At 46.2% G+C, this 24,394-nt stretch overlaps 1 protein-coding gene across 4 annotated transcripts; it reads left to right on the forward strand.

Annotated features, from left to right (window-relative positions):
• Positions 1-1,987: 1,987 nt before the first annotated feature.
• Positions 1,988-24,333, forward strand: LOC120454424 (protein tramtrack, beta isoform). Of its 4 annotated transcripts, XM_039639709.2 has the most exons (6): positions 1,988-2,168; positions 2,268-2,555; positions 15,906-16,230; positions 16,411-17,043; positions 17,136-17,223; positions 21,808-24,333. In XM_039639709.2, exons 3-6 carry the CDS (start codon positions 16,087-16,089, stop codon positions 23,382-23,384), a joined length of 2,442 nt encoding a protein of 813 aa, XP_039495643.1. In that variant the 5' UTR covers positions 1,988-2,168; positions 2,268-2,555; positions 15,906-16,086; the 3' UTR covers positions 23,385-24,333. The 4 variants fall into 4 exon arrangements, with proteins under 4 accessions (XP_039495643.1, XP_039495647.1, XP_039495644.1 ...); XM_039639713.2 differs by lacking the exon at positions 21,808-24,333 and adding an exon at positions 18,454-21,667 and having other exon boundaries at positions 2,009-2,555; XM_039639710.2 differs by lacking the exons at positions 1,988-2,168; positions 2,268-2,555 and adding an exon at positions 13,621-13,945.
• The last annotated feature ends 61 nt before the right edge of the window (positions 24,334-24,394 follow it).

The raw sequence follows: 24,394 nt of genomic DNA on the forward strand, positions 1-24,394 counted from the left end.
GCGGGAGAAAATCCAAGCCGAGTAGTAAATGGCCTGGCAGGCGGCCAGATCAGATCAAACCTGTTGAATCGCGCGGGTCCCAGAACAGAACTCCGGGCAGTTCCCCCCAGCGAGAGTGCTTAGCCAAGCGGGTATACCAGATACATTTACAGATACACAGATACAGATACTCGTCCCCTGGCCGCGTTTCACGAGGCAATGCAAATTGTCTGGCTGCAGTGGGTGGTGGCTGAGAAGGGGTGGACCCTAGGCAGTCAGGGGATGCAGTTGGAGCGCCCTGCTGAATCACTGCGGCGGTGATTCATGGCGAGAATAAGCGTAATTGTCTATGGGTTCCATTGAAATTAGTTTCCGAGCTGATTAGTTTCCAAGCTTGCGAAACAATAAAAAGGTGTGCAAGGAAAGATCAATAGAGGGTATGCAGGGTTATGCAAGCCAATCAGTCAGTCGTATAACCTGCTAGAAGGGTATCTATACTTAACAGATATATCCTATCCTCAGGACATTTTGAAGTTAAATGTTCAAGTCCAAACCTCTACTAAAACACACCATCCGTTTGTACTTGAATGCGATTAAGGCTGTCATTATCAGCGCCTAAAGAGCGATAATGGCCTTCCTAGACAGCTCTTATCTGTCGCCCAAAGTCTGGTCCCTCAATCCTTTTCCGTTATCAGCGGTGCCAAAGTTAAAGAACTCCCATATCACCATGCCAGAAATACAATCTTCGGTGCGGGGAACCGTTCCCTTTTCCCAACAACACGCTTTGATTGACGGTCTTTCCCATGCATGCCTAATGATCCTTCAAATGGCCCCTAGTAACGATGCCAGCCCCCTTTGGGATCGGATCTGGTAACGCCCCGTCCCGGGGGTTACCCCAAAGTGCGACCCGCTCCCAAGACCCGTCCGGCAGTTGACCAGTGGGTTACGTGTGCCATGGTGCACTGAAAGAAAAGTTTAAGCTACCTAAAAAGCTAATTTAGTTCTTGGTCTACTCGGACATTTTATAGTACGGAGGCATTCAAGATTTGCAACATAATTTTCCATACCGCAAAGGAACAGCGAATTCCCAATTGCATACACACAATTTTCTCAGTGCAGGGCAACCCCAGCAACAATTATTCAACTTAAAGTCGGTGCAGCGGGGAAAACATCGAATCATTTCGGTTTCAGTTAGAAGTGCGCGCGAGCGTTCTGAAAAGGGGGCGCTGGGGGGCGGGGCAGGCGATGGGAGGTTGAGCGAATGGGAGAGTCGAGCATACGAGGCACGCTTTTCCGATCAAACCAGTTTTTCGTAATAGCTGGCATTTGGAATTAGTTACTGCCGATCTATTGCTGCACTTGGAATGCGCCCAGATAGAAATTCCCGCACCACGCCCCCCGCCCGTCGCCCTCCGCCCCTCTGAATGGAGAGTTGACTATTTTTAGCGGGCAACAGAACTTCATTAAAATACAATCAATTTGCAAGTGCAGCGCGGAGAAAATAACAAACAAACACCAGCCACCCACTCTCTCTTTCTCCCTCCCCCTCTCCCACTCCCACTCTGGCCGCAAAGAGAGCGGAGAGATGGCATTTATGCTGAGCAGGCAGAGGCAGAGAGCTGAAGATGGGACTGAAGAAGAAGAAGACGAAGAAGCCGCTGCGTCGGCAGAATGGAAACGAGGACGACCAAACTGCATTGTTGTCATATTTCGTAATACGCTGATGCAGCAGAGAAGAGAAGGGCGGTGGTGGGCGCAGAGGTGGAGCAGCAGGTCACGGCGGTGAGAGAGAGCGAGAGCGCAGGAGACTTGATTTCAACACCAGCTTATCAGCGGGAGAGCGGAAGAGCAGAAGAGTCGGAGACGAGAGAGCATAAGGGCAGAGCGCCAACGCAGCGGCGAAATGGAAATGTCAAGTTGGGGCTGCGCTCTCCCTCGCTCTCGCTGCCGGCGGCGACTGCGCTGCTCTCTTAACCATTTGGAGCCCCATTCAAACGTTCGCTTCTTGCCATTCCATTTCGTCCGCTCATCCGTCCACATCCACTTGCGTTTTTTGCGCCCTGCGAGCGGGAGAGCAGCAATGTGAAACGGGAGCACAACAAATACCGCCCACTACCACTACCAATTCCCATATTCCCATATTCCGTGCTACTCCCAGCTCAGTTCGTGTCGTGTGATCAAAGCTTTCGGTAAGGCTTCGGCTCCGCTTTGTGTATCCACCTTAGGGGCTCTCTGCGGCGCTCGTTCTGCCTCTCACTCTCTCCCTCTCTCTCGTTTTTGGGGCTCAGCTCAGGGACAACAAATGCGGTAAAATGGCTTCTGCGTCGACGTCGACATCCCTGCCGTTTCAGTTCTGATTGGAGGTTCGTGCGCGGCGTTTCCTCAGCTGATTTCGTTGCCTTTTGCCTTTTCGCAATCCGCTTTCGGCTCCGTGTTCGCCTCGGTTGCCAATTACGTGTAACCAACAACAACAACAGAAGAAACAGAAACAAAAACAACAAGTGCTCTCGAGTGTTGCAAGCCTTCTTCCGCCGAAGAAACCGCAAAACGGATTACCAAGAATCTACGTAGAATTGGTAAGTGGCGAAATTATCCACGAAATTGTCTTCGAAAAAGGTCAAAGCATCAAGTGCTTAAATATTAAGTACACGTATAAGTATTCCTATTCCCTTTTCAAGACTTCTCTTGAATCTCAGATAAGGATTTTATTGATTCAGATTCAAAAAGTTCCTAGGCTGTCCCTAGTGATTAGCTTCTGAGAATTAATTTTCAGATTTCACTTAAGTCTGAGTTAATTTGTTTCGTTCAAAAGAACTTGTTTTGGAATACTTTAAATGGGTCATCGCAGGAGTCGAAAACATTTATGACTAAATAGGCAACCGAAAACTAAAGCGATCTAAGCTAGACAAGGGTCGTCTTGGGAATCTACTATAGGAGAGTCTTAAAAGCCTCGCAGATACATTTTCTTCTAACAATCTCCCGCTCACACGCTCAGTACATGCACCAACACACGCAGAGTCTACGCCTATTGGAAAGACGCTTTTGTATCCAACTTGCACAGATAGTGGTACAGATACAGATACAACTGCACACATGCCGTATACGGCACATGGGGAGTAATGCCGCCACACTAGATACCAGATACTAGATACATAGATACGTCCGCCGCTTATTTGTCGGTCGTGCTTCAGTGATCTCTGTCATTTGCAGTTGCCCATTTCCTTTTTTATCCCCCACTTCCACATCCAGTCGTCGTTCGCCCGGCGCACCCCTTTTGATCAGTCTTCCAGTTCCAGTGCCTTCTGGTGGCTTCCAGTGGCTGCAATACATGCGGTGGCCTCAGTGATTTTCTGAATGAACCAATGGAGTGAATGTGTGAATGAGCAATCCATGTACGCAACATCTTTGCACTGCACAAATTATTTGGATTTAGTATATGGATTAGGTAATTCGGCTTTAGGTTTATTTGATCACTTTAACAAAAGAAAATGTTAGATCAAAGTGGGCTTGCATGTTCCTGAACTCTATACGTGGATTACTATTCTTGGGAGAACGGAAACGTGACAACCCTGGCCAAGGGGCAACTCTGCACTTGCACCTGTGCGCGACTCCAAGCCACAAAGACAATTATGCAAATCGAGATCACAGCCCAAAACCCAATCTCCATCTCCGATCAGCATTTGGCTTTGTTTGTTGTGTTTATTTGTTACTTCTGTCGTTGTTTTTAATTCGCTAACCCACTTCACACAGTGGCAGCAACAAAAACAACAAAAATCATGAATTATTATTTTGTATTGGGGCGAAAAGGAAACGAATGCCCAGTCTCTGATCACACATAAATTTTGCGGTTGTTTTGTTAATGAAACGACAAGAGCAGCGCTATTGCTCTCTTTACTATACATTTCCCGCTCTCCGCGAAAGCTCTTCAGTTTGTTTGCCCACACACAAACACACTGGTGAACACCTTGCGCTCACTTGAAATTATGCTCGAATTATAACTGTTGTTTAGCCGGCGATCGAAACGGTTAAAGCAGCAATGAAAGAGGGAAAAGAGAAAGAGGATGAAATGACTAATAGCGCCAAAGCGATCTAAGCATGTGCATTGTTGTTGTTGCTGGTAGAAACCCAGAAAAAATTGAAACCCAGAAAAGTCCAAGCGGCGTATACGCAATATCGGTGGGTGAATCGGAAAAGCGTAAGCTCTACTATCTATTCTTCTCTCAGTCTTCCTTAAATACACAGGGCGAAAAATATTAGCCTTGCACTACTAAAGTGAAGTCATAGTAGTCAACGCCATATGTTCCGAATAATAATTATGGGACGAAATGTACCAACTTTTTCCGGTGCATTGGCTTAGTGCGCGTGACTCTTTCACAAATTCTACTTAAATGTATCTGCCATTTTGCGTCAGTTTCCTGCCTGTTTTTCGTATTCAAAAATTCTTCGGAACCAAATTTGCACAATACATTCCTTGATTATTGTTATTTAAAATGATTTTATATTTATTTATTTCATTCGCAAGTGCCAGCTGCCATGCTAAGTAAATGTCTGTTCACCGTGTGTATTCATGTGGTTCTTATATCTTTTGATCCATACGATACTCCTTTTCATATTCGGGGGCTTGTGGCGTTAAATGAAATTTTCGTTGAATGCATTTCTGATTTGTATCCCCTTTTGCGGAGAACGCCAGGTATTTCGCTTTCGGGTATCTGCTGCTCCGATTGCCCATCCTGATAGTACACAAGTCGCGCGTGTAGCCCATATATCTCCTTTTTTAATTAGCAATCTGCACAAAAACTCCGACTACTGCAAAAACCTAAATTCAAAAGTGGAACACAAACAAAAACCGCTCAGAAGTCAGCAAAAAAATGAGGAATCAACGAAAAATACAAGAAACAGAAAAGGTCAGTGACCAAAATATGTTTTGTAACTCAGGCAGAAATCTTCGCGAAAAGAGAATGGGCCAAAAAAAGCTAAGCAAAAGGTGGAAACCAGAAGGCAGTGGTAACCCTTTGGACTCCGGATATACTTACCGTTGTCCAAAGATCATGCACTTTTAATTACATGCAATTTAAATTACAAATTTACAAGAGTATTAACCAAATAAAATCTTATTTTAATTGAGGATCAGCAAAGGAACAGCTAAGGAGTAGTGGAAGGAGTATCCTTAAGGACTTCTGGTAATTTTCCGACCTCAAACACGTGGTTAGGCTCATTTCACAATTTCCGCCTGCTGGCTGAAATTAAATATTTTTTTACCGTTTTAAGCCTTTTGCAGGCCTCACAAACATACATACGCATGCACTTTAATTCAATTAACGACGTCGACGTCGCTGCCGCTGTCGCAGCCGCTGCCGGCGCAGCTCAATGTCCGCGTCAAGTATACGCCCTGTGGTGCCTGAATAACTGAAGAGCTGAAAAATCACTCACCCACACAATCGGCGGTGGATGTGTTCATCTGCCAGCCGTTTCCTATTTTGCATTCTTCACCGAACGGCCAGCGCAAAAGCGAATTTCAAAAAGGAGAGCGGATGGCCGGCCAGGCATTCGACTAAAGGCTGCGGCGAACTTATAGTACGCCGATGTGTTTGTGCGGAAAAAGGCAACATCAGCGAAAAGAAATAAACACACAGAAGTAGACAGCACACTACGAACACAGAAATGCAAATGAAATGTAATTGAAAGCAGCGCTGCCGACGCCTCTGCTACCCTTAAGCTTTGCCAGGGGACGTTGTCCGTTCCGTTCGGTTCCGTTTGTCCGTTTGTGGGACAGCCGGAGGTTGGGGACAAAGGTTGGGGCACAGTGGAGCTGTGTTTGCACTCCCCATTACCCTTTCGGTTTTCATAAGTGTAATAACAATCAATCTCTATAGTCCTAATTTATAATATATATTTCCCTGACAGTCCTTCAAGTACTTCCGTTGAAATTCCATGTTGAGCTTAGCACTTAAATGCATTATAACTGTTATGCAGTCAGTCGACAATCCTTTTTACCCATAATCATCGAATGTGACCCACTGTAGCGCTCGCAGGGAAGCAAAGAGCACATGACAATAAGAAAAAAGCTGTGTGTATATTTTAATCCTCTCAAAGAGGATTTTTCGATTGCGGCCGCCGCTGTTGGGGCCATTTGCACACGACACCAGCAGCGCGCTTCCCAGGGCGAGGGAATGGGGGTGGGGCGGGGTGTGTGGGTGGTAGGAGGATGAGGATGAGGAGGAGGAGAGGCACAGGCAAACGGAAAGACAGAAAGCGAGAAGCGGGCAGAGATGTTTTCCTCGTAGCCTCCAAGGAGCGCAGACGAGGAAAGTCACCTCTAAAAGCAAGCAGCAAGCAGCACGCAGATATCCCCACAAAACGGCGCAGATACAAGGCACACACAGATAAAAAGCACACACAGATACTCACGCACACGGGCGGACAGTGCGCGATAAGCTTAATTGAGTGCGCAGCGGTGTGGTGGGTGATGGGTGATGGAAGGTGGGCGGAGGCGCAAGAGGCGCAAGAGGCGCAGGAGGAGGTGGAAGTGGAGACCATGGGGATGACACTCGCACACACACCACACTATCGACGCACGCACACACACACACTCGCACACACGGCAGGAGAGCAAGGAGAACGCTATAAAAAATATAAAAAATTAAAAAGTGAAATATACGACGACGCCGACCGCGACAGCGACAGCGCCTTGTGGCAGAGGCCCCCGAAACGCGCGAGGAGAAAGCAGCACACTGCGTGCTTTTTCTGGGCATACCCCTTAGTCAGCATCCTAGAAGGGGGATATGGGCACACTAGCCAGCGACGTCAAGGGCACAGTCTTTATAAATCAAATAACTTATCAGAGATTGTTGCCTTAGAAAATGGTGTAAGGCTTTAAATAAAACTTCATTATATCGGTACTATAAATAAAAAACCAACTTTGTTACCGCACATCCTAACAGTAATGGGAATAGTCCAGATGACTCCCCACTTACGTGTTTAGTGTTCTGTTGCTTCGGCCTTTGTGTATCGTTTCCTTTGTTTGTTGCTTTTTGCCCAGCCGATCAAGGCGATTTCAAACGTACGATCCTCGGGATCGCCCCCTCCCAGCCCCTGCCTCCCTCTCCGCTCCCCACTTGAGTCGCTCATTTAGCTTTTTGATTCGATGGGGGGAAGAAGGGGGCCTTCGAGGGGATATCGCCGCATGGCCGGCTGCAGCTGTTTTTCAAAAGTTTCGTCAGAGGATCGCTGGCTGGATCCCACAACTGGGTCGTTTATAAATATACGCAGCGAGTTTTCTAGCTGCGAGTTTTCTACCAACGACGGCAGGAAGAACATTTGGGGCGTAAATCAGCCAAAAAGTTGAGTTTTCGATGCCAGACCGAACGAAGGAGGCATCTGATTTGATTTCACTTGAGTTTTCTCTGCGGAGAAAGCCCCAAACAAACACATGATTCGTTGCTCTCGAAGAATGCCGGCATTCTTGTTTCGATTCTCTCCTCTTCGCTTCTCCGCTGTTATCGCAGAAGAGCGAAGAAAGCTTTCTCAGCGGCCATGAGGCCGAAATTGTGGCAGCTCCTAGAAAAGGGCAGTCAATCAGGCGTGAATCATGGGGGACAAGGTCTCTGGAGCTGGTGCCTTTATCTGGCGTGTCCCAACGGACAAAGTACATGCATGTGTACACACTGCTATCGTGGAGGTACTTCCTTCGTCCGTCTTATCAGCACAGCGCGGTTGAGACAACTACAAACATACGCTACATACGGAAAGCACGCGAGCTGATGAACTGGCGTTCTCCAGAATTGGAGGGAATCGCAGGAACTCGGGAACAGGCCTGTTCTTGGATCTCTATCGCATATCCCTCAGTTTCCTAAAATTAAGCATACTAACACTGGAGTCCTCCTCGCAGCACCAACATTCGAAGTACTGTTTTAGAACAACACTATTAAGATTTCGCAATTATCAGCGAGTTTTGAGGGTTTCTGGTGGTTTGGTGATGTGGTGACCATGTGGATCGTCGTCGAGTGGCCAACCAAGTGTGTCAGTGCGAGCGCTGAGTGCTGAGTGCTGAGCTGCGGAACTTTCCCCGTCCGGCGGTGACCCGCATTTCGAATGTCTAAATTAAGGACACCGCCATAAAAAGCTCTGCGAACGCGAGGGCAAATGACTGTGTGGGTCGAGGCGTGAAGCGTTCGCAGCGAAACAAAAACGCAGGCATAGATCAATAATGCTGACAGCCAGGGGCTCTGGGGGGAGTGGTAACACAGGCAGGGGAGGGGGAGTGTTGCAAGACCGTCGAGGAGAGACGCCCTTCTATGGCGCTGCTGCGAGCAACTGCATTTTTGCCTGACAAATGACAGCCGAAAACGATTTGGTAATCCACGGCCCAAAACCAGTCATCCATTGGTGGTTAAGGCTTTTGCAGAAGAAAAAATAATGTACGGAGAAGCAAATACTGAGTGCCGAGAAAATAAAACACTAAAATTCCTGAGCCCACATGCTGAGCTGATGCCATCGAGTAACTCATATGTAGATAAACAATAAAGTTTTGGATAAAAAAGCAGTAACTTTTTCACATTCTGAAATGAATCAATATCCCTCTAACGATCCCCACAAATCAGTCAGTGGAAGTCGCCGTTTCCCAGCTTCCAGATCCCGCCGATCGACAGGGTGAGCTCACCCGACCGAGGGCAACTAGTTTTTCCCCGTCCTCCCCCAAAACCAGCCCCATCCCTTCCCTTCCCCTCCCTTCCCTGCCGCTGCCCTCCGGCAGCCGGGTCCCCAAACTCATTTCATTTCATAGTTGACTAGTTGACTAGCCGAAGAGCAGAGCGGTTCTTTGTTGTTTTCGTTGGCGTTCACTCCTCCGCAAATGTTTGCCTTATACGAGTATGATTGGAACCAGTACAGATATACACACGTCCACATATCGGATGTGTTACAGACATGTGGTTATGTCTTTGGGGACACGCTGTAGTTTTTGCTATTACACGCACAATGGGACAAACAGACTTTCGCTTCCATTTTTCCTGCCATAATTGTAGTTTTCTTTAGAAAATATGTTGTTACCACTACTTACTCCTGTTTAAACAGACTTAATATTAAAGTATTCCATTGTTAAAAGCTCTCTGAGTCTGGAAAGAGGAACCTTACTTAATCACCTTAATTTAAGGCAACCTATTAAATGCAAAATCGCCGGCCAAAATCAGGTTTCAAGAAATACATTAAAGTAAACAAATGTATTTTCGAAGTGTCAATAAATAAGTTTACGTAGCTATCGATCTACTGCTACTTGGATGAAGATAACGGAAAGTGGATCGATATATAATGAATTTATCATCATTCTCTAGATATTATTAGATAGTATTTATACATTTCGACGATTAAAACCGCACAAAAAGTATCTGTAAACTGAAATGTGAATTAATTGCAATTCCTGTGGCTGTCATAAATTGCGATAAAAAATCTCGAATGATCTCCATGGTGCTTCGCGGGGATTCCTCTATGGCGTGTCTATTATTAAATTTCTCTATGAATGAAATCATACACATACAATGTACATTCACATGTATGCATCTACTTACATCCCAGTACGTTGGTGGGTGGGTGTGGGTGTGTGAGTGTGTGTTGAAACCTCGGTTACACTTGAATGACAATTTTGAAACCCATGGGGGAGAGACTTGGTCCGAAAGCCAGAGTCCTACGGTGCGAGTGTTGGTGTGGCATTGACAACGGCCCCTCGAAAGCCCCTTCTCTTGGGGGGCTTACGTGCTTGGCTGCTAACCTTTTTCCAGTCTGCGTTTGCGTTTTCATTTTTTCCGTTTCTGTTTTTGTTATGCTTTAAGCCAAGCTTTTTCTTTTGGGTGCCTACGTGCAAAGGAATTTTACACTTGGCGAACAAAGGCGCAGAAAGCGCTAGAAACCGCCGCAGCTACAAAAACAACAACGGGACTTTATGACAGCGACAGCGACTGCCAAGCGTCGTCGCTAGAAAACGAAGCGGGGAGAATCGCTGGGAAGAGCGAAGACGGTGCGCAAAGACCGAAGACCGAAGAGCGTAGAGTGGGGGAGCAAGGGTGCAGGGGAGCGGGGGGCAGGAGAGTTATGAATGTAACCAAAGTACAAAAAGCCGAGCTTCCAGCGGCGACAATTTGTAAGCCAAGGAGGAGTGGTGAGGGGAGGGGGTGAGCAGGGGCATTAGAAGAATCATACACTGGAAATAATCAGAGTAACTTCTATGTACAGCAAAGAAATGTCAAAAAGTGGGACGCAATGACCAAATACAATTAGATATTTCTTAATTACATTTAATAAATTCTGACGAAATGCAGACCTAGGACCCTATTTTTTTCTGTGCAGAAGGAGGGACTTGGGAGGTTTTAGGCTCCAGACGCGGCGATCGGCGGCAGGAAGGCGTCAAAGCAGGAGGTTGGCTGGGAGGGGGGCAAGGGGACCAGGCGGTCGGCACATGTGTTTGGTGCCAACCTGCGATACCTGTTCCGCCGTTGGCGTCGACGGAACACCAGAATCCGGCCACATAGCCAGCAGCCAGCAGCTAGCAGCTAGCAGCAGTTACTCAGTTAGTCAGTCATCAACACAGATACGCTGGCACCACTACCCACACACGCCTTGGCGTTAGGAGAGCTAATGTGGCTCTCTTTCTCTCTCTGGGCCAACTCGGTGGCTTTGCTGTTTACACGGCACAAATAGCGCTAGAGGAAACCAAAAAAACCAAAGGCCCCTTCGGTCTTGCATCCCCCTCGATCTCACGCACTTTGTTGCCAGAGGGTGGGGCAGGGTGAGGGGGATGAGGAGGGGGAGCACACACGCATGTAGAAATCACAGGCTCTGGTGGTTTTCGGTTGACTCGGCGGCGGCTCAGTTTGCTGGATTTTCACATAGTTCGATATGCTGCGGGGGCGACTGTTGCGATTGTGTGTGGGCCACATGTGCCAAGTGTCACGCACACACACACTCGCTTAAGTAGTGGATATATAGATATATAGATATATAGAAGGTCCCCCGCCAGACGAGACTTCGACCACAACAACAGACCCAGAGCCAACAACCCACTTGGAAGAACCGAAGATATTGGGTAACAATTGGCAGCCTCCGAGGCCCAAAGGGTCTATAACGCCCATAAATAAACAGGTTCACTAAAAGATAGACAATCGAAAACCTTGTGCCGCTGCTAGAGACTCAGCATGAATGTCAAAATATATTCATTTCTATTATTTGAATTTCTCCAGATATCTTCTCTATATCTTCCTAACTCTCACATCACAAGGACTTAAGACCCTTAGTCGCGATAATTTGAAAGTCAAGGAAAGGCTTTAAATGGTTATCCAAGGACCTTCCAGGGAAGAATATTATATAAAAAGCAAGCTGTCATGGGATATGCAAGGTACCAGATCTCAAACCCTCACTGGCTGTGAAAATCCCACATTGGGAAACTCATTCGTTATAATTGCCCATTGCCCATCCTCACTGCCACATTTCAAACGGGTCTTCCTCCGAGCAATGTACAAATTCCGTTTTCACTCCCAGCCGAATTTGAAATTTCAACATCATCATCGTGGTCTGTGGGAGAAGAAGAGGAAGCATCGTTAATTTGTGAGCCCTGTCACCGATTATACTTCCAACCTCCGCTCTCACACACACACACACGCATACACACATGCATCTACCGCCCCATGGAACTCATTGTTGTAGCTTTTTAGCTGATAAAATTCAAGCAGGAGAGCACTCCCCGCAGCCAACTCCCCCCCACCCCACTCCCCTTTCTGTGGGGAGTGGGGAGAGGAAGTCATGGAGCGTAGATAGAGCGGTTTATACGTACTAGACTAGAGCAGCGACTAAGTAGAACGGCAACAACAATGGCAAAGGCAAAGGCACAGCCCCACTGCACAGGGAAAAAAGGGAGTGAGTGAGGATCAACCAGATCGCATATCTATATGCATATGTATGATTTCATTTGCTTAAAGGAAGTGGGAATGTCCTAAATGATATGATGATGTATTCTATATTCTAAGCTAATGGGATGCAGGTTCCAAAAGTATCTAAAGCTGCGCCCTAATGGCCTTTGATCCTATTTCTCACCGTGCAGCCATGCCCATACAATGGACCCATAGACCCCAGAGTCGGAGTCAGAGTCAGAGTCAGAGTTCCAATCCCAGGCAAAGCTCCACAAAAGCCACTCAAAAGTAGAAAAAACTACACAGTCTGAAAAAATGAAATAAAAAACACCACCAACAACACGCAATAGGGCAAGGCAAACAACAACAGCGGCAGCGGCAGCGGCGGCGGCAGCGACGTCGACTGAGAAACAGCAACAGGAATTTACGATTCAGTGACTACCTTATTGTTGTTGTAGTTGTCTAGCCTGGGTGTGTGTGTGTGTGAGTGTGCATTTGTTGCTATTTCACCTGGGCTGGGGAGCTCCATCGTTGTGTGTGTGTGTGTGAGAGCCTATTAGGCGAAACGATCGTTTCCGTTGCAAGGGGCTAAGGGGTGGGGATGTAGCTGTACTGGGTTGTTGTTGCTGCCGTTACGCCTTCAGCCAGTTAATAATAGACAACAACAACAAACACAACAACATCAACAACAAAATACCCACCAAGGTGTGTAGGATAAAAACACACGAACAAATTATAAAAGAGCGAGGGAACTGCGCTCAAAGCTCGTTGCTTAGGACCCGATCCCCAATGGCTGTTGAGTCAATCCACTTGTAGAATTTACAGCCCGCTTACGTAATCCCTCGCCTAAAAAAACATCAGCAAAACGCTCCTGCCAACCAGCACAAAGGCATGCAGTGGAACACCCCTAACTAGAAAAGGGATTGGGAAATAAGTAGTTCCAAAGTCACTTACAGATTGTAGGCCCTGGAATAAACTTAAAAATGTATCTTGATGAATAATTAACTTTTCATGCGATCCTCATCACACTTTTTGGAACAATCTTCATTATTTAATGTTTTTATGTTTTTGTTCAAGGCTTTCAACAAAAAGATTCAAAGTTTGAGGCTCGTCAATTTATATGAGTATCCACTGTACGTCCACCACGCCTTCTTTGCTGGCTCTCGCTTTTCCACATGCTTTCCGATATTTCGGAGGCCTGGAAAACCCCAGCAAAGCTGCAGCCCAACCCCAAATGGCTTCCATAAAGTGCCCAGCCCAGAAAGTTGCCCTTACAACAACAAAACCTACAATGCACTTCTACAGCGGCGGGAAAAGGCGGGGAATACAACAACTCATCAACTGTTGCACACCCGAAACGTTGCTGCTGCTTTTATTGTTGTTGTTGTTGTCGGCGGTTTCCTAGCTTTTTTCCAGCGTGTTTTTCTTTTTAACCCCGTTTTGCTGGAAATTAAAAATTCAAAAAGTCAAAGGCGCAAACAAGAGAGCAAGAGCAGCTCTCTCGCTCTAGCGTTCGTGCTCTCTCATGTTTGGAGACTCGGGGACCAAGCGAAAAGTCTCCACGAACCAACCGCAGCCCTATTGCCTGTTTGTGCGCGTGTGTGTGTGAGCAAGAGCGTTCCTTTCGAGAGAGGAGGATTTGCCGAGTTGTGTGTGTGCACAAAGTAGAAGAAGCAGCGCTGGCAGCGACGCCGACCGCGCTGCCTTGGCGCTCGGGAACTTGGAGCCCAGTTGCCGATCGGATCGCCAGAGGATCGCCGCTCACTCAGTGTATTGGTGTCAAGCAAGACGGACGAAAAATTGCCGACGACGCGCCGCTGCCAGAAAGAGAGTTTTTTCCGCTCCGCTCACGCGCGCCCCCTCTATATGTTTCTTGCTCTCGCGCCGAGTTGTGAAAATTTCCACAAGTTAAAATTAAATGAAAAAAGTGCAAAGGAAGCAGGCGAAAGAAATAGCGAATAGTAATTTCGGTTTAACAACTGCGGGCAGTGCACTAGTAACCCTTTAAATGTGATGAACAAGTGAAGAAACTTATGAGTGTATTCAAAGAATAAGTTCAAACTTCTAATAAGGTGCTTATAATGTTTTTTTAACATACATACATAGTGTTATTTTTCTAAGAACAAAATTTAAACTTGAAATCTGAAAACTTGCATATACATATGTACATATGTAGTCGTATACAAAGCAGTGACGAGGAACAAAAATGGAAGGCTGTATAGCTATTTAGGACCTTGTACATGCGATATCTGCGATATAATCCCCCCAGCCGAAGAAACCGCCCTTTCTCGCTCGCTCAGTATCTCCGTCTCCTTTTGAAGGCGTACACGTATCCAAAGGGGGTGTAAAGCAGAGCGAATGTGTGCGTGTCCCCTGTAAAGTGATCTCCTCTCCGCAGGCAACGGCCCACCCCTAAAACATCCGCTCTTATCAGGCGCAGTGTGCGTGCGTGTGTGTGTGTGTGCGCGCGCCTGGGGAGGGGGGTGAGTGAGCAGCGAATGTCGGCAGCGCAGTCGGCTTCCTGCGTCGAGGACTTTGACTTATTCAGTCTCTCGCTAGTCTTTCCCGAGTGAGGACGTGTCAACTGGAATTGATCCTCTCTGCTGCACTCGCTCTTACTTTACTTCACACCAACGGTAAACGAAATAATAAAAACTCAGCAACTTGTGGCAGAAAAACAATATAATTCCATTTGAAAGCCAGCCATTAGTAAGAAATACACTTACATATTTGTGCGATCGCGCAGGCGAAAAAAGCTTTTCCCGCTAAGCTTTTCTAGTAACTGTTTGGCGGTTTCAGTGTGTGTTTGTGTGCGTGCAGATCTCTCCCGCTCTCTCCCCACATTGAATGGTTTCTCAATTGATTTGAACAAGTGCATAAAAACAATAACAATTGCAAACAAACGAAGAGTGCAAAGCATAGACAGCAAAATAGAAGCGTGGAAAACATAAAGCAAACTAAAGAAACCACATTCATGTGCATGTGTGCCAGGAAGACGACATGGGAATTTCGTGGGCGAGTGGGAATGATTTTCAATTAAGTGTACAAAGCAACTGAAACTGCTGCGGCGATAAGATAAGAACGGCAGCGGCAAATATTTAGCAAGTGGAGGAAGCAAGAGGAAGCGTGGTTTCAAGACAAGGATTTTTTTGTTGGAATTGCGATCGCCGAAAGTGAGATAACGGGGACTCGGAAAAAACGTGCCACGAATATTCCATTTTCGTGACTTTCCTCTGATGGAATTAAGGCTAGTGCGTGTGTGTGTGTTTGTGTCGTGTTCGTTCCAGTTTCCAGTTGGCAGGCCTGTAAAGTTTTCCAGTCAGCCTGTTCCATTTGTTGCTCTCCTAATTCCACACCCTTTGGCAAGATTCCAAGTCATTCACGCTGTTGCTGTCATTTCCAGTCGCGGGCTCTCTTTCCCACACGCATACACGCATGTACGCACACAGCCGTTGCAGTGCTTGTGGCGTGGCTTTGTTGTTGTTGCTCTTGCCTGCCTGCCTGCCCATTTGAAACACATTTGAAATTTCCTCATTTACTTTTCCTCATCGGGGCCTGCATAATGTGCTCGTCTCTGACCCTTTGGGGTCGACTCTTAAATTAAACTCAATTGGAAGTCGACAGCGCGCCAGCAGAGCATTTTCCAGCTGCAGGACTCTACACAGTTTGGGTTTTGAGAAGGCGAATGTACAGTGGAGCTTGGGTAGATAGTAATATAATGACGACAGATAGAATTTCATTTACTTGGATAAGAAGCTTAGTTCCCGCGTTTTTAAACCACAGTTCTTTTATTTTGGAACCTTTTCCTGCAAGTATAAAACAGTAAATTTTTCTAACTGAATATACCAACAAAATAGTTAACATACGAGAACCTTTTTATAATGCCCAGAAATACACGAAAAATACTGATGATATACATAAACATATGTACATTTTGTTGTACATTGTTGTTTTGTACACATTGTTGTTTTATGCTTAAAGGCCCACTTACTAAATTCCTAGAACTAACCTTTAGATTTCTCTTGATTGCAGCACGCTCTGGAATATATGTTATAGCAGCTGTCAGGCCCCAAGGAGTAAGAATCCCAGCCCAGGACAACGAAAGGACCTTTGATGCACACAGGGCAACCGAACCGCCCCACTTGCATGAGGACATAGACCGCGATCGCACACTCACTCGCACATCGCATAGTGACGCAACCACAGCCTCCCAATGAAGATGGCATCTCAACGCTTCTGCCTGCGGTGGAACAACCACCAGAGCAACCTCCTCTCCGTCTTCGACCAGCTGTTGCACGCAGAAACCTTCACAGATGTGACGCTGGCCGTCGAGGGGCAATACCTGAAGGCACACAAGGTGGGTGGTTAAGAATGTGTAATTTATAGTCATCAAAATCAGAAAAAGACCGTTAATTTTGACTTTTCAATTTAAATTCATTTGTTCTTTAATTTTCATAAAGCAACGTAATGTTTTGAGGATAAGAACATTTTTAGTTTACATTCCATGACTTTAACTAAGCTAATTGATTCTCCACAGATGGTGCTATCCGCCTGCAGTCCCTACTTCAATGCGCTCTTTGTAAATCACCCGGAAAAGCACCCGATTGTCATACTTAAGGATGTGCCCTACTCGGACATGAAGTCGTTGCTAGACTTCATGTACAGGGGCGAGGTCTCAGTGGACCAGGAGCGACTCACTGCATTCCTGCGCGTGGCCGAGAGCCTGCGCATCAAGGGCCTCACCGAGGTCAACGACGATAAGCCCTCGCCGGCAGCAGCAGCTACAGGAGCGGGCGCGGCGGGCTCTGAGAGCACACCCACTCCTCCCCAGCTGCAGCGCATCCAGCCGTATTTGGTGCCCCAGCGGAATCGCTCGCAGGCCGGCGGTCTGCTGGCCAGTGCCGCCAACGCCGGAAACACGCCCACCCTGCCGGTGCAGCCATCGCTACTCAGCTCGGCCCTGATGCCCAAGCGAAAGAGGGGCAGACCACGGAAGCTATCTGGCAGCTCGAACGGCACGGGGAACGACTACGACGACTTCGATCGCGAGAACATGATGAACGACTCCTCCGATCTGGGCAATGGTAAACTGGGCAACGAGTCCTACTCTGGCAATGACGATGGATCCGACGACAATCAGCCGACTGCAGGACACACGGATGATCTAAATGTAAGTGTGCTAATCCCTTTCTTCACTGCAACTTCATTTAAAACAATAATATTCCTTGTAACTAATTCATTTTCGTTTATTTCCATCCACAGGAAAGTCGCGATTCTCTGCCCTCGAAACGATCAAAGAACTCCAAGGATCACCGCGTAGTGAGCCAGCATGAAGACAACAGCACTTCCGGTGAGTCCTCTTTACCAATACATTCCCGCATAGATAGAGCTATGCATTACCTTCATAGTCGTAAGATCATTTGCCTAGCCCTAAGACAATGCACCATCAACCATTATTAAGCCGACTCTCATGTGCACCCTGCAAAGACATATACCGAAATCCAACTCAATCCAATACAGAGCCAGGCTGAAGTCACATAACCACATTCGACCAATCTCATCTGCGAATATCGGAAAAGCTAAAAGGGATTTTACGCATTTCAAGTAGTAGAAATCTAATAGCAATAACTCGCGTCGGTTTCTCCTCTCCCCCGCTCAGTGAAAAATGAAAAAGAAAATGTTCAAAATATAAAAGAAAATGTGAGAAAATAATTCGAAAATTGTTAAGTGAATTTGAATAAGCAACGTTCGAGGCATCTTCCGTCCGTCGGCAGGTGAGTGTCCCAAACAACCAGCTAATGCAGTTGATGCCCAAGAAATGCAAATCCACCAGCTGACGAAGAGATTATTGTGAAGTTGAGAATCGGGTTGAGCTCACAGGGATTCATGGCCGACGTGATAAGAATGATCAAGAAATACATACAAGTAGCTAAAAAACTTTGTCCAAATTTACCGCGCCTCAAAAAGTCAAAAGTAGCAAGATAACTCCAGAAACTGAAACAAATTCGCCACCTCTCATGACCATCACTCACAACGAAATGCTGATCTCTGTTGTCCATTTCCGATCATCTCCTCGAAACAATGCAAAAATTAACAAAAAAACAACAACAGGAAAATCAGTTGATCAACTGAAAACTGTCAATGAAAGCAGCAAAAGAAAAACTTTCGAACTCGCAACGCGTTGAAAATGGCTTGAAATCCCTATAGCTTTTCCGATCCGATTTGAAACTCTTTCTCTCACTCGCTCGCGTCATGTGTTTTGCCTTTCTCTCGCATACATCCTGCACACTCAAATCTACACCCATATCACATCATACTATACTATACTTATACGCCAAATATTTGTAAACTAAAGCCTAAGCTTTTATGAATTTCAAATAGATTGATGCAAGTCTATATCTATAATCCAAATATTACCTTTAAATAATAATATTAATAACTATCAAAAACTCATTTTGAGAAGTTGCTTTTGCTAAACTTTAAATTTCAATTCCAAAAAAAATTGCAGATGATTGTGGCGTATAAAAGTAGTATTGGCCAGTGAAAGCACAGAGTTAACCTATTTATTTACAATTTTTAGACGGAAACGACAGCGACGGCGAAGGTCTGGACACATCATATATGGAACCCCAACTTATGCTGGACGAATATGACGAGCCCGTAGAGTTCAAGTACAACCCGCTCACCGACAACAGCTCACCCACGCAGGACCAAACGGATGGCAGCCACCTCAACGAGCAGGCGCGCCAACAAGCCTTCCTCATCGCTGCCCAACGGAAGCACCAGGCGGATACAGCAGCAGCGGCGGCGGCGGGCGGCGGACTCAAGCTTAATATTATCGGAATGGCGGCTGGTGGGGCGCAGGTTAAAAGCATGGTCAGCATACCCAAACTGACGCCCATTGGCAAGGTCAACGCCGCCTCCACGCCACTGGTCTCGCCTGCCGGCTCATTTTCCACGGCCTCGGTCAAGCCGCGCGTCCAAAAACGGCCAAAACTGGCCAAACAGAACGGCGATGTAAAGCCGGCTGTGTTCTCCAGCCAGGAATACCTCGACATTTACAACAGCAACGACGGATTCAAGTTAAAGGCCGCTGGTTTGAGCGGAAGCACGCCGAACCTGAGTGCTGGACTGGGAACTCCCTCCGTGAAGACCAAGCTGAATCTGAGCAGCAATGTGGGCGAGGGCGAGGCGGAGGGCTCAGTGAGGGACTACTGCACCAAAGAGGGCGAGCATACGTACCGCTGCAAAGTCTGCTCCCGCGTCTACACGCACATCAGCAACTTCTGCCGGCACTATGTTACCTCCCACAAGCGAAATGTGAAAGTGTACCCGTGTCCCTTCTGCTTTAAGGAGTTTACGCGCAAGGACAACATGACGGCGCACGTGAAGATCATCCACAAAATCGAGAATCCCTCGACGGCGTTGGCCACAGTGGCGGCAGCGAATTTAGCAGGCCAGCCACTGGGAATTTCGGGTGCCTCGACGCCTCCGCCGCCGGATCTGAGTGGTCAGAACTCAAATCAGTCGCTGCCAGCCACCAGCAATGCGCTATCCACCTCCTCCTCCTCGTCGACGTCCTCGTCCAGCGGATCCCTGGGTCCGATGACGGCCTCCTCAGCACCGCCAGCACCAGCAGCTGCGGCGCAGTAATCTCTAGACACCTCACACCAAGCCCAAAAAAGCACACACTCAAAGAAATAGTGAAGGTTGAGGCACCCGCTAACGATTGGATGAAGCATGTTGCAGCGCCAGGCGCTCGGATTTTTTCGGGATTTTGTTGTTGTTGGGGGGAGGGAAGTTAAAGTAGATTTTTGTTGATTTTGTTTTTAGTTTTTTACTTGGCTTCGATGGAGCTGCAGAAATCTCCAAGCCAGCAGACGTTTTTATGTTGTGCAATTTACCTTTTCAGTTACAATTACAATTACACTTATTTTCTAAAGCCCTTTTCAAAGACCCGATGAGAACACAATGCTAATTTAATCCTACCAACTACCCTTAAGATTTACGATTATTATTTATCCCCGATCGCCGACCACTTGTCGATCGTTTTTTATTAGCGCGTAGTCAAAGGCTAACACTTTTCAAACCCATCCATTAGGGGTTGCCTTTTTATTGGACACCAGAGCGGCCTTATATGAGTGTATCCGGGCAAGAGTTACACTAAAAACCGAAACTAAACCTGCACTTTTAGATAATTAAACTATATATACACACACGGATATGTTATACATAATTATATAAATAATATATATAAACATTGAATGGTATGTCTAGCTGTAGTTCTATTAATTAATTTATCAATATCACTATGTTCGATATGCTAATGTTAATGCTATACAATTATTACAAGCCGAAATCTGAGAAACGGAAACAGAAGCAGGAGAATCAATGTAATGTTAATCATGCGAGAGGGAGCGCAGATCTACCTTGTTGCCTTCAAATGAAGCTAGTTAAAAGTTAATCCCGGGTCTGGGTCAAGGTCGTTGGGCCCCCAGCACCCGTACACACCCTCACCCACACCGTTACCCCCCCCGTAACATCCGAAACCCGGCGAAAGATTGAAAATGTTTCGCCGGGGTCGTCGATAAAGTGTAACTACAGATAGTAACAGCAACCATAGTTGTAATGATAACGCTAATATTAATGAGCATAAAGTAAACCTAATTTATCTATCAAACGATTTATGTTGTATATCGGAGGCTTAAATTATCGCCAAAGAAAATGAAAATCAAAAACAAAACAAAACAAAAAGCAGTTGAATTCCAACAGTAACAACACAGAGCAGTCGCAGCAGACCACAGAAAACAGAGTGTAAAATTGCAAGATATTGTTGTTAATGCGAAACGATCTCCAAACAAAATAAAGAACTTGAAAAGTAGACAACACGTAATTCCTCAGTCAAGTAAAACGTTCAAATTTGTTGCAATTCGAGAACTAAGAGACATGAGAAACATTCAAAAAATTATTATAATATTAACTGCAAGCAACTGACAGGAACAGAAACAGAAAAAGAAAACAAATTGAAACAAAATTAAGCGCAATCAAATAATAAACAAGCTGCGTACGCTAACTTATTAAATAATTTTGTTTTTAATTCTTTATTTAGTGGTAGCTAGTGCAATTTAGTTAGTAAGCCGCCGTCTCCCAAACACAGACTAACATCAAATATCGCAAATATCGCAAATATATTTCCACCCAAAACGATCCAATCTTCCAAACTTCTCTTTTGGCGTTAATTTTAAACAATCAATCAAACAGGTCATGCATATTTATTTGTATGTGTATTGTTTGTACTATATTTTACTTTATTTTTAGTCTACTTTTTTATATGAATATATATTTACATATATTTTTGCATTCAACAACTATAAACCTTCAGCAATTTTCTCGCTTTCAAACAAAAATGTCCAAACTCGAAACCTGAACGAGGAATATAGCTACATATATAGAGTCATGCTTTGATGCCCAAAGAAAATGAAAGATAAGAATGAGAATGAGAATGAGAGAATCGTAATGCAAGGCAAAACTTCCATGTGAAAATGAGAAAATTGTCTGGAAATTGTTGGTAAACATGGTTTCCGTTTAAATTAGCTAATTACGAAACACACACTTTACGATATATCATACGATACGATACGTTAAACATAATTACTAAATAGTGAAATAGTGAATCACACGCAATATTAATCAAGCAGATCATTTATATTATCGTTTAAAACTGACCAACAGAAGAAAAATAAAATACACAATGCAAAAAACACTCGAAACAAAATCAGTTCTGAAACACAAAATTGATTGTTTTAATTCAATTTTTGGGATCTGGGAATGAACAATTCAATTTAACACATATGAATGAATAAATTGTTTTTATTGGGTCTGGACTAAATAATATAACAAAATAACTAATATACATGTAACATCTTAATTGCAGTTACTCCAACCAAGGCCACTCCAGAGCTCTCCCAGCGGCTCTTCGGCTCCTCTTCGACGACCATTTCAGCAGCGGCTTCAGGCGGCGGTGGAACTTCCCTTTCGGAACCCATTTCCCTGCTGGAGATCAGCGACGAGCGTGACTCCGCTCCGGTTCACCTGCCCACTATTTTGGGCCTGAAGATACGCGCCGTTAACACCACAACGCCCACGCAGCAGGGATCTCCTCAGACGCCCTCGAAGTCCAAGCCGAAGATGAAGCAGGTGACGGGAGGCATGAACAGCAACTCGCTGCTCAAGCAGCAGCTGCGAGGTGGAGCCAAGGATCCCGAGGTGCCCGCCGGCCCCAGGCTCACGGTGGCAGTGGCCCCCAATGCCATCCTAAATGTCGAGGATCAGTCCGCGGAGATCCCGAAGAAGAACCAGGACGAGGTGAACGCCTGCCTTGGTCTGCACTCGCTGGCCAATGCCGCCGAGCAGCAGGCCGCTCAGGTGGCCAGCAGCGGGAACCTGCACCACCAGCTACTGCTCCACATGGCGGCAAACAACTCCATGCTGAACACCACCGACTACTACCAGCAGCAGCAGCAGGAATCTCCCTCGAGTGCTGGCCAGTTTATGGATGACGATATGGACCTGCTGTCCCTGAATGAGCAACAGATCAAAAGCGATGAGCCCGATCATGAAATGGTAACCCTGGCTGATGAGAACGCTGGTTTGCCTGGCTATCAGGGACACGAAGCGGAAGCCACACCTAAGCAGGAAGGTTCGCCTGCCCCGGAGACACCAACGGCGCCACCACCCACACCCAGAAGTGGAAAGAAGGGCGCCAAGCGACCCATTCAGCGGCGGAGAGTTCGGCGCAAGGCGCAGTCGACGCTGGATGACCAAGCGGAACACCTGACGGAGATGTCCGTGCGGGGACTGGACCTCTTCCGGTATGCGAGTGTCGTGGAGGGCGTCTACCGCTGCACCGAGTGCGCCAAGGAGAACATGCAGAAGACATTCAAGAACAAGTACAGCTTCCAGCGACACGCCTTTCTCTACCACGAGGGCAAGCATCGCAAGGTGTTCCCCTGCCCCGTGTGCTCCAAAGAGTTCTCGCGACCAGACAAAATGAAGAACCACCTCAAGATGACCCACGAGAACTTTACGCCGCCGAAGGACATCGGAGCCTTCAGCCCCCTAAAGTACTTGATCAGTGCAGCGGCTGCTGGGGACATGCACGCCACGATCTATCAGCAGCAGCAAGATCATTACCATCGGCAGTTGGCCGAGCAACTGGAGCAGCAAAACGCCTCCTTTGACAGCCGGGACAGTTCGCTTATCCTGCCTGACGTGAAGATGGAGCATGCGGAAGACCAGGATGCGGATCAGGAGGCGGAACTGAGCGATGGTGGCTACGATGCCTCCAACCCGGCAGCAGCTGCAGCCGCCATGCTGAGCCTCCAACACGATGTAATCATCAAGGATGAGATACAAATCTCGCCGTCGCCCTCGCCCACACCGCCCGCCTCCTGCGCTGTGGCAGAGGGCAAGTCCTTGGCTTTGGCCTCCACCGCACAAACTGCAACGTAAAGACTTTGAAGGACTTTGAAGAGTTGCGGAAGGACTACGAACGCACAACAACGTTTTACCTTAAGCAGCGAGCTCTGAACTCTGAACTGTAGAATACTTCATAGCAACATAAGCAACATAGCAATCGTGGCACTCAAACACAACTCCAGACTCAAAACGATTTTTAGTTAAATGCTGTAGTCTAGTTAATGTAAACCCGTAAGCAATATTATTTCTAACACTTGCTCCGTCCAGAACGCCTCTTTTTTAAACAAAACTAGTGTGTAATTTTACCTAGGCTAGGACATAAGTTTTGCCCAATCAAGCAACGCACACAGTTCAGTGAACTTTAATGACTTTCGGCTTTAGTTATAAACAATTCGACTGGCCGCTTACTGGATCCGCATGCGATCCGTAAGGCAAGCAACTTTAGAACTTTTCATTTCTCTTTGTGATTTTGTTGAACCTTTTTATATAGACCTTTGTTTTTTTATTTTTTGTTGTACATAGCTATATTTTGTTTAATACTCAAAGTCCGTAGTATAATTTTGTTCATTTCCTTGGCAACAAGTTGGAATCAAATGTATTGGCTAATTGTGCAATCTTCAAAACGAGTTGGTGGCCACTGAGGAACCCGACAGCGCGGTTCTGCGGCCCCACGAAATGTTGTAAACTTAATTAACTGCTAAGGCCACTTAACTAGGATCTAGGCGTAGTCATAAGGCATTGGATCAATGTTCCAACGTACAACAAAACGGACTTCCAGTGAAGAAATTAACTGATATTTATACGGAATCCCAATCTGGTATTATGTATTATGATTCTTACAGTTTACTTAACGCAACAAATACGACTTAAACTTGTGCGCTCAATCACTAGAAATTATAGTTGCGATTTTAGGATAACTTTTCATGCAGAAACCATAAACGAGTTTTCAATAAAGAACATTTTGCTGACAAGTGACTTCTGAAAGTGTTTCAAACATATTCAATTCTGATGAAACCCCGAAAGACAATCGCAATAATGAATAC

Source organism: Drosophila santomea, chromosome 3R, assembly GCF_016746245.2.
Source record: "Drosophila santomea strain STO CAGO 1482 chromosome 3R, Prin_Dsan_1.1, whole genome shotgun sequence".
In the NCBI taxonomy this organism is placed as follows: Eukaryota; Metazoa; Arthropoda; class Insecta; order Diptera; family Drosophilidae; genus Drosophila; species Drosophila santomea.

Bases quoted from the DNA above. Each gene is read 5' to 3' on its own strand.
- LOC120454424 (XM_039639709.2), top strand. From the start codon at position 16,087: ATGAAGATGGCATCTCAACGCTTCTGCCTGCGGTGGAACAACCACCAG. The intron at 16,231-16,410 runs GTGGGTGGTTAA...GATTCTCCACAG, and splicing joins AATACCTGAAGGCACACAAG to ATGGTGCTATCCGCCTGCAG. The intron at 17,044-17,135 runs GTAAGTGTGCTA...TTCCATCCACAG, and splicing joins GACACACGGATGATCTAAAT to GAAAGTCGCGATTCTCTGCC.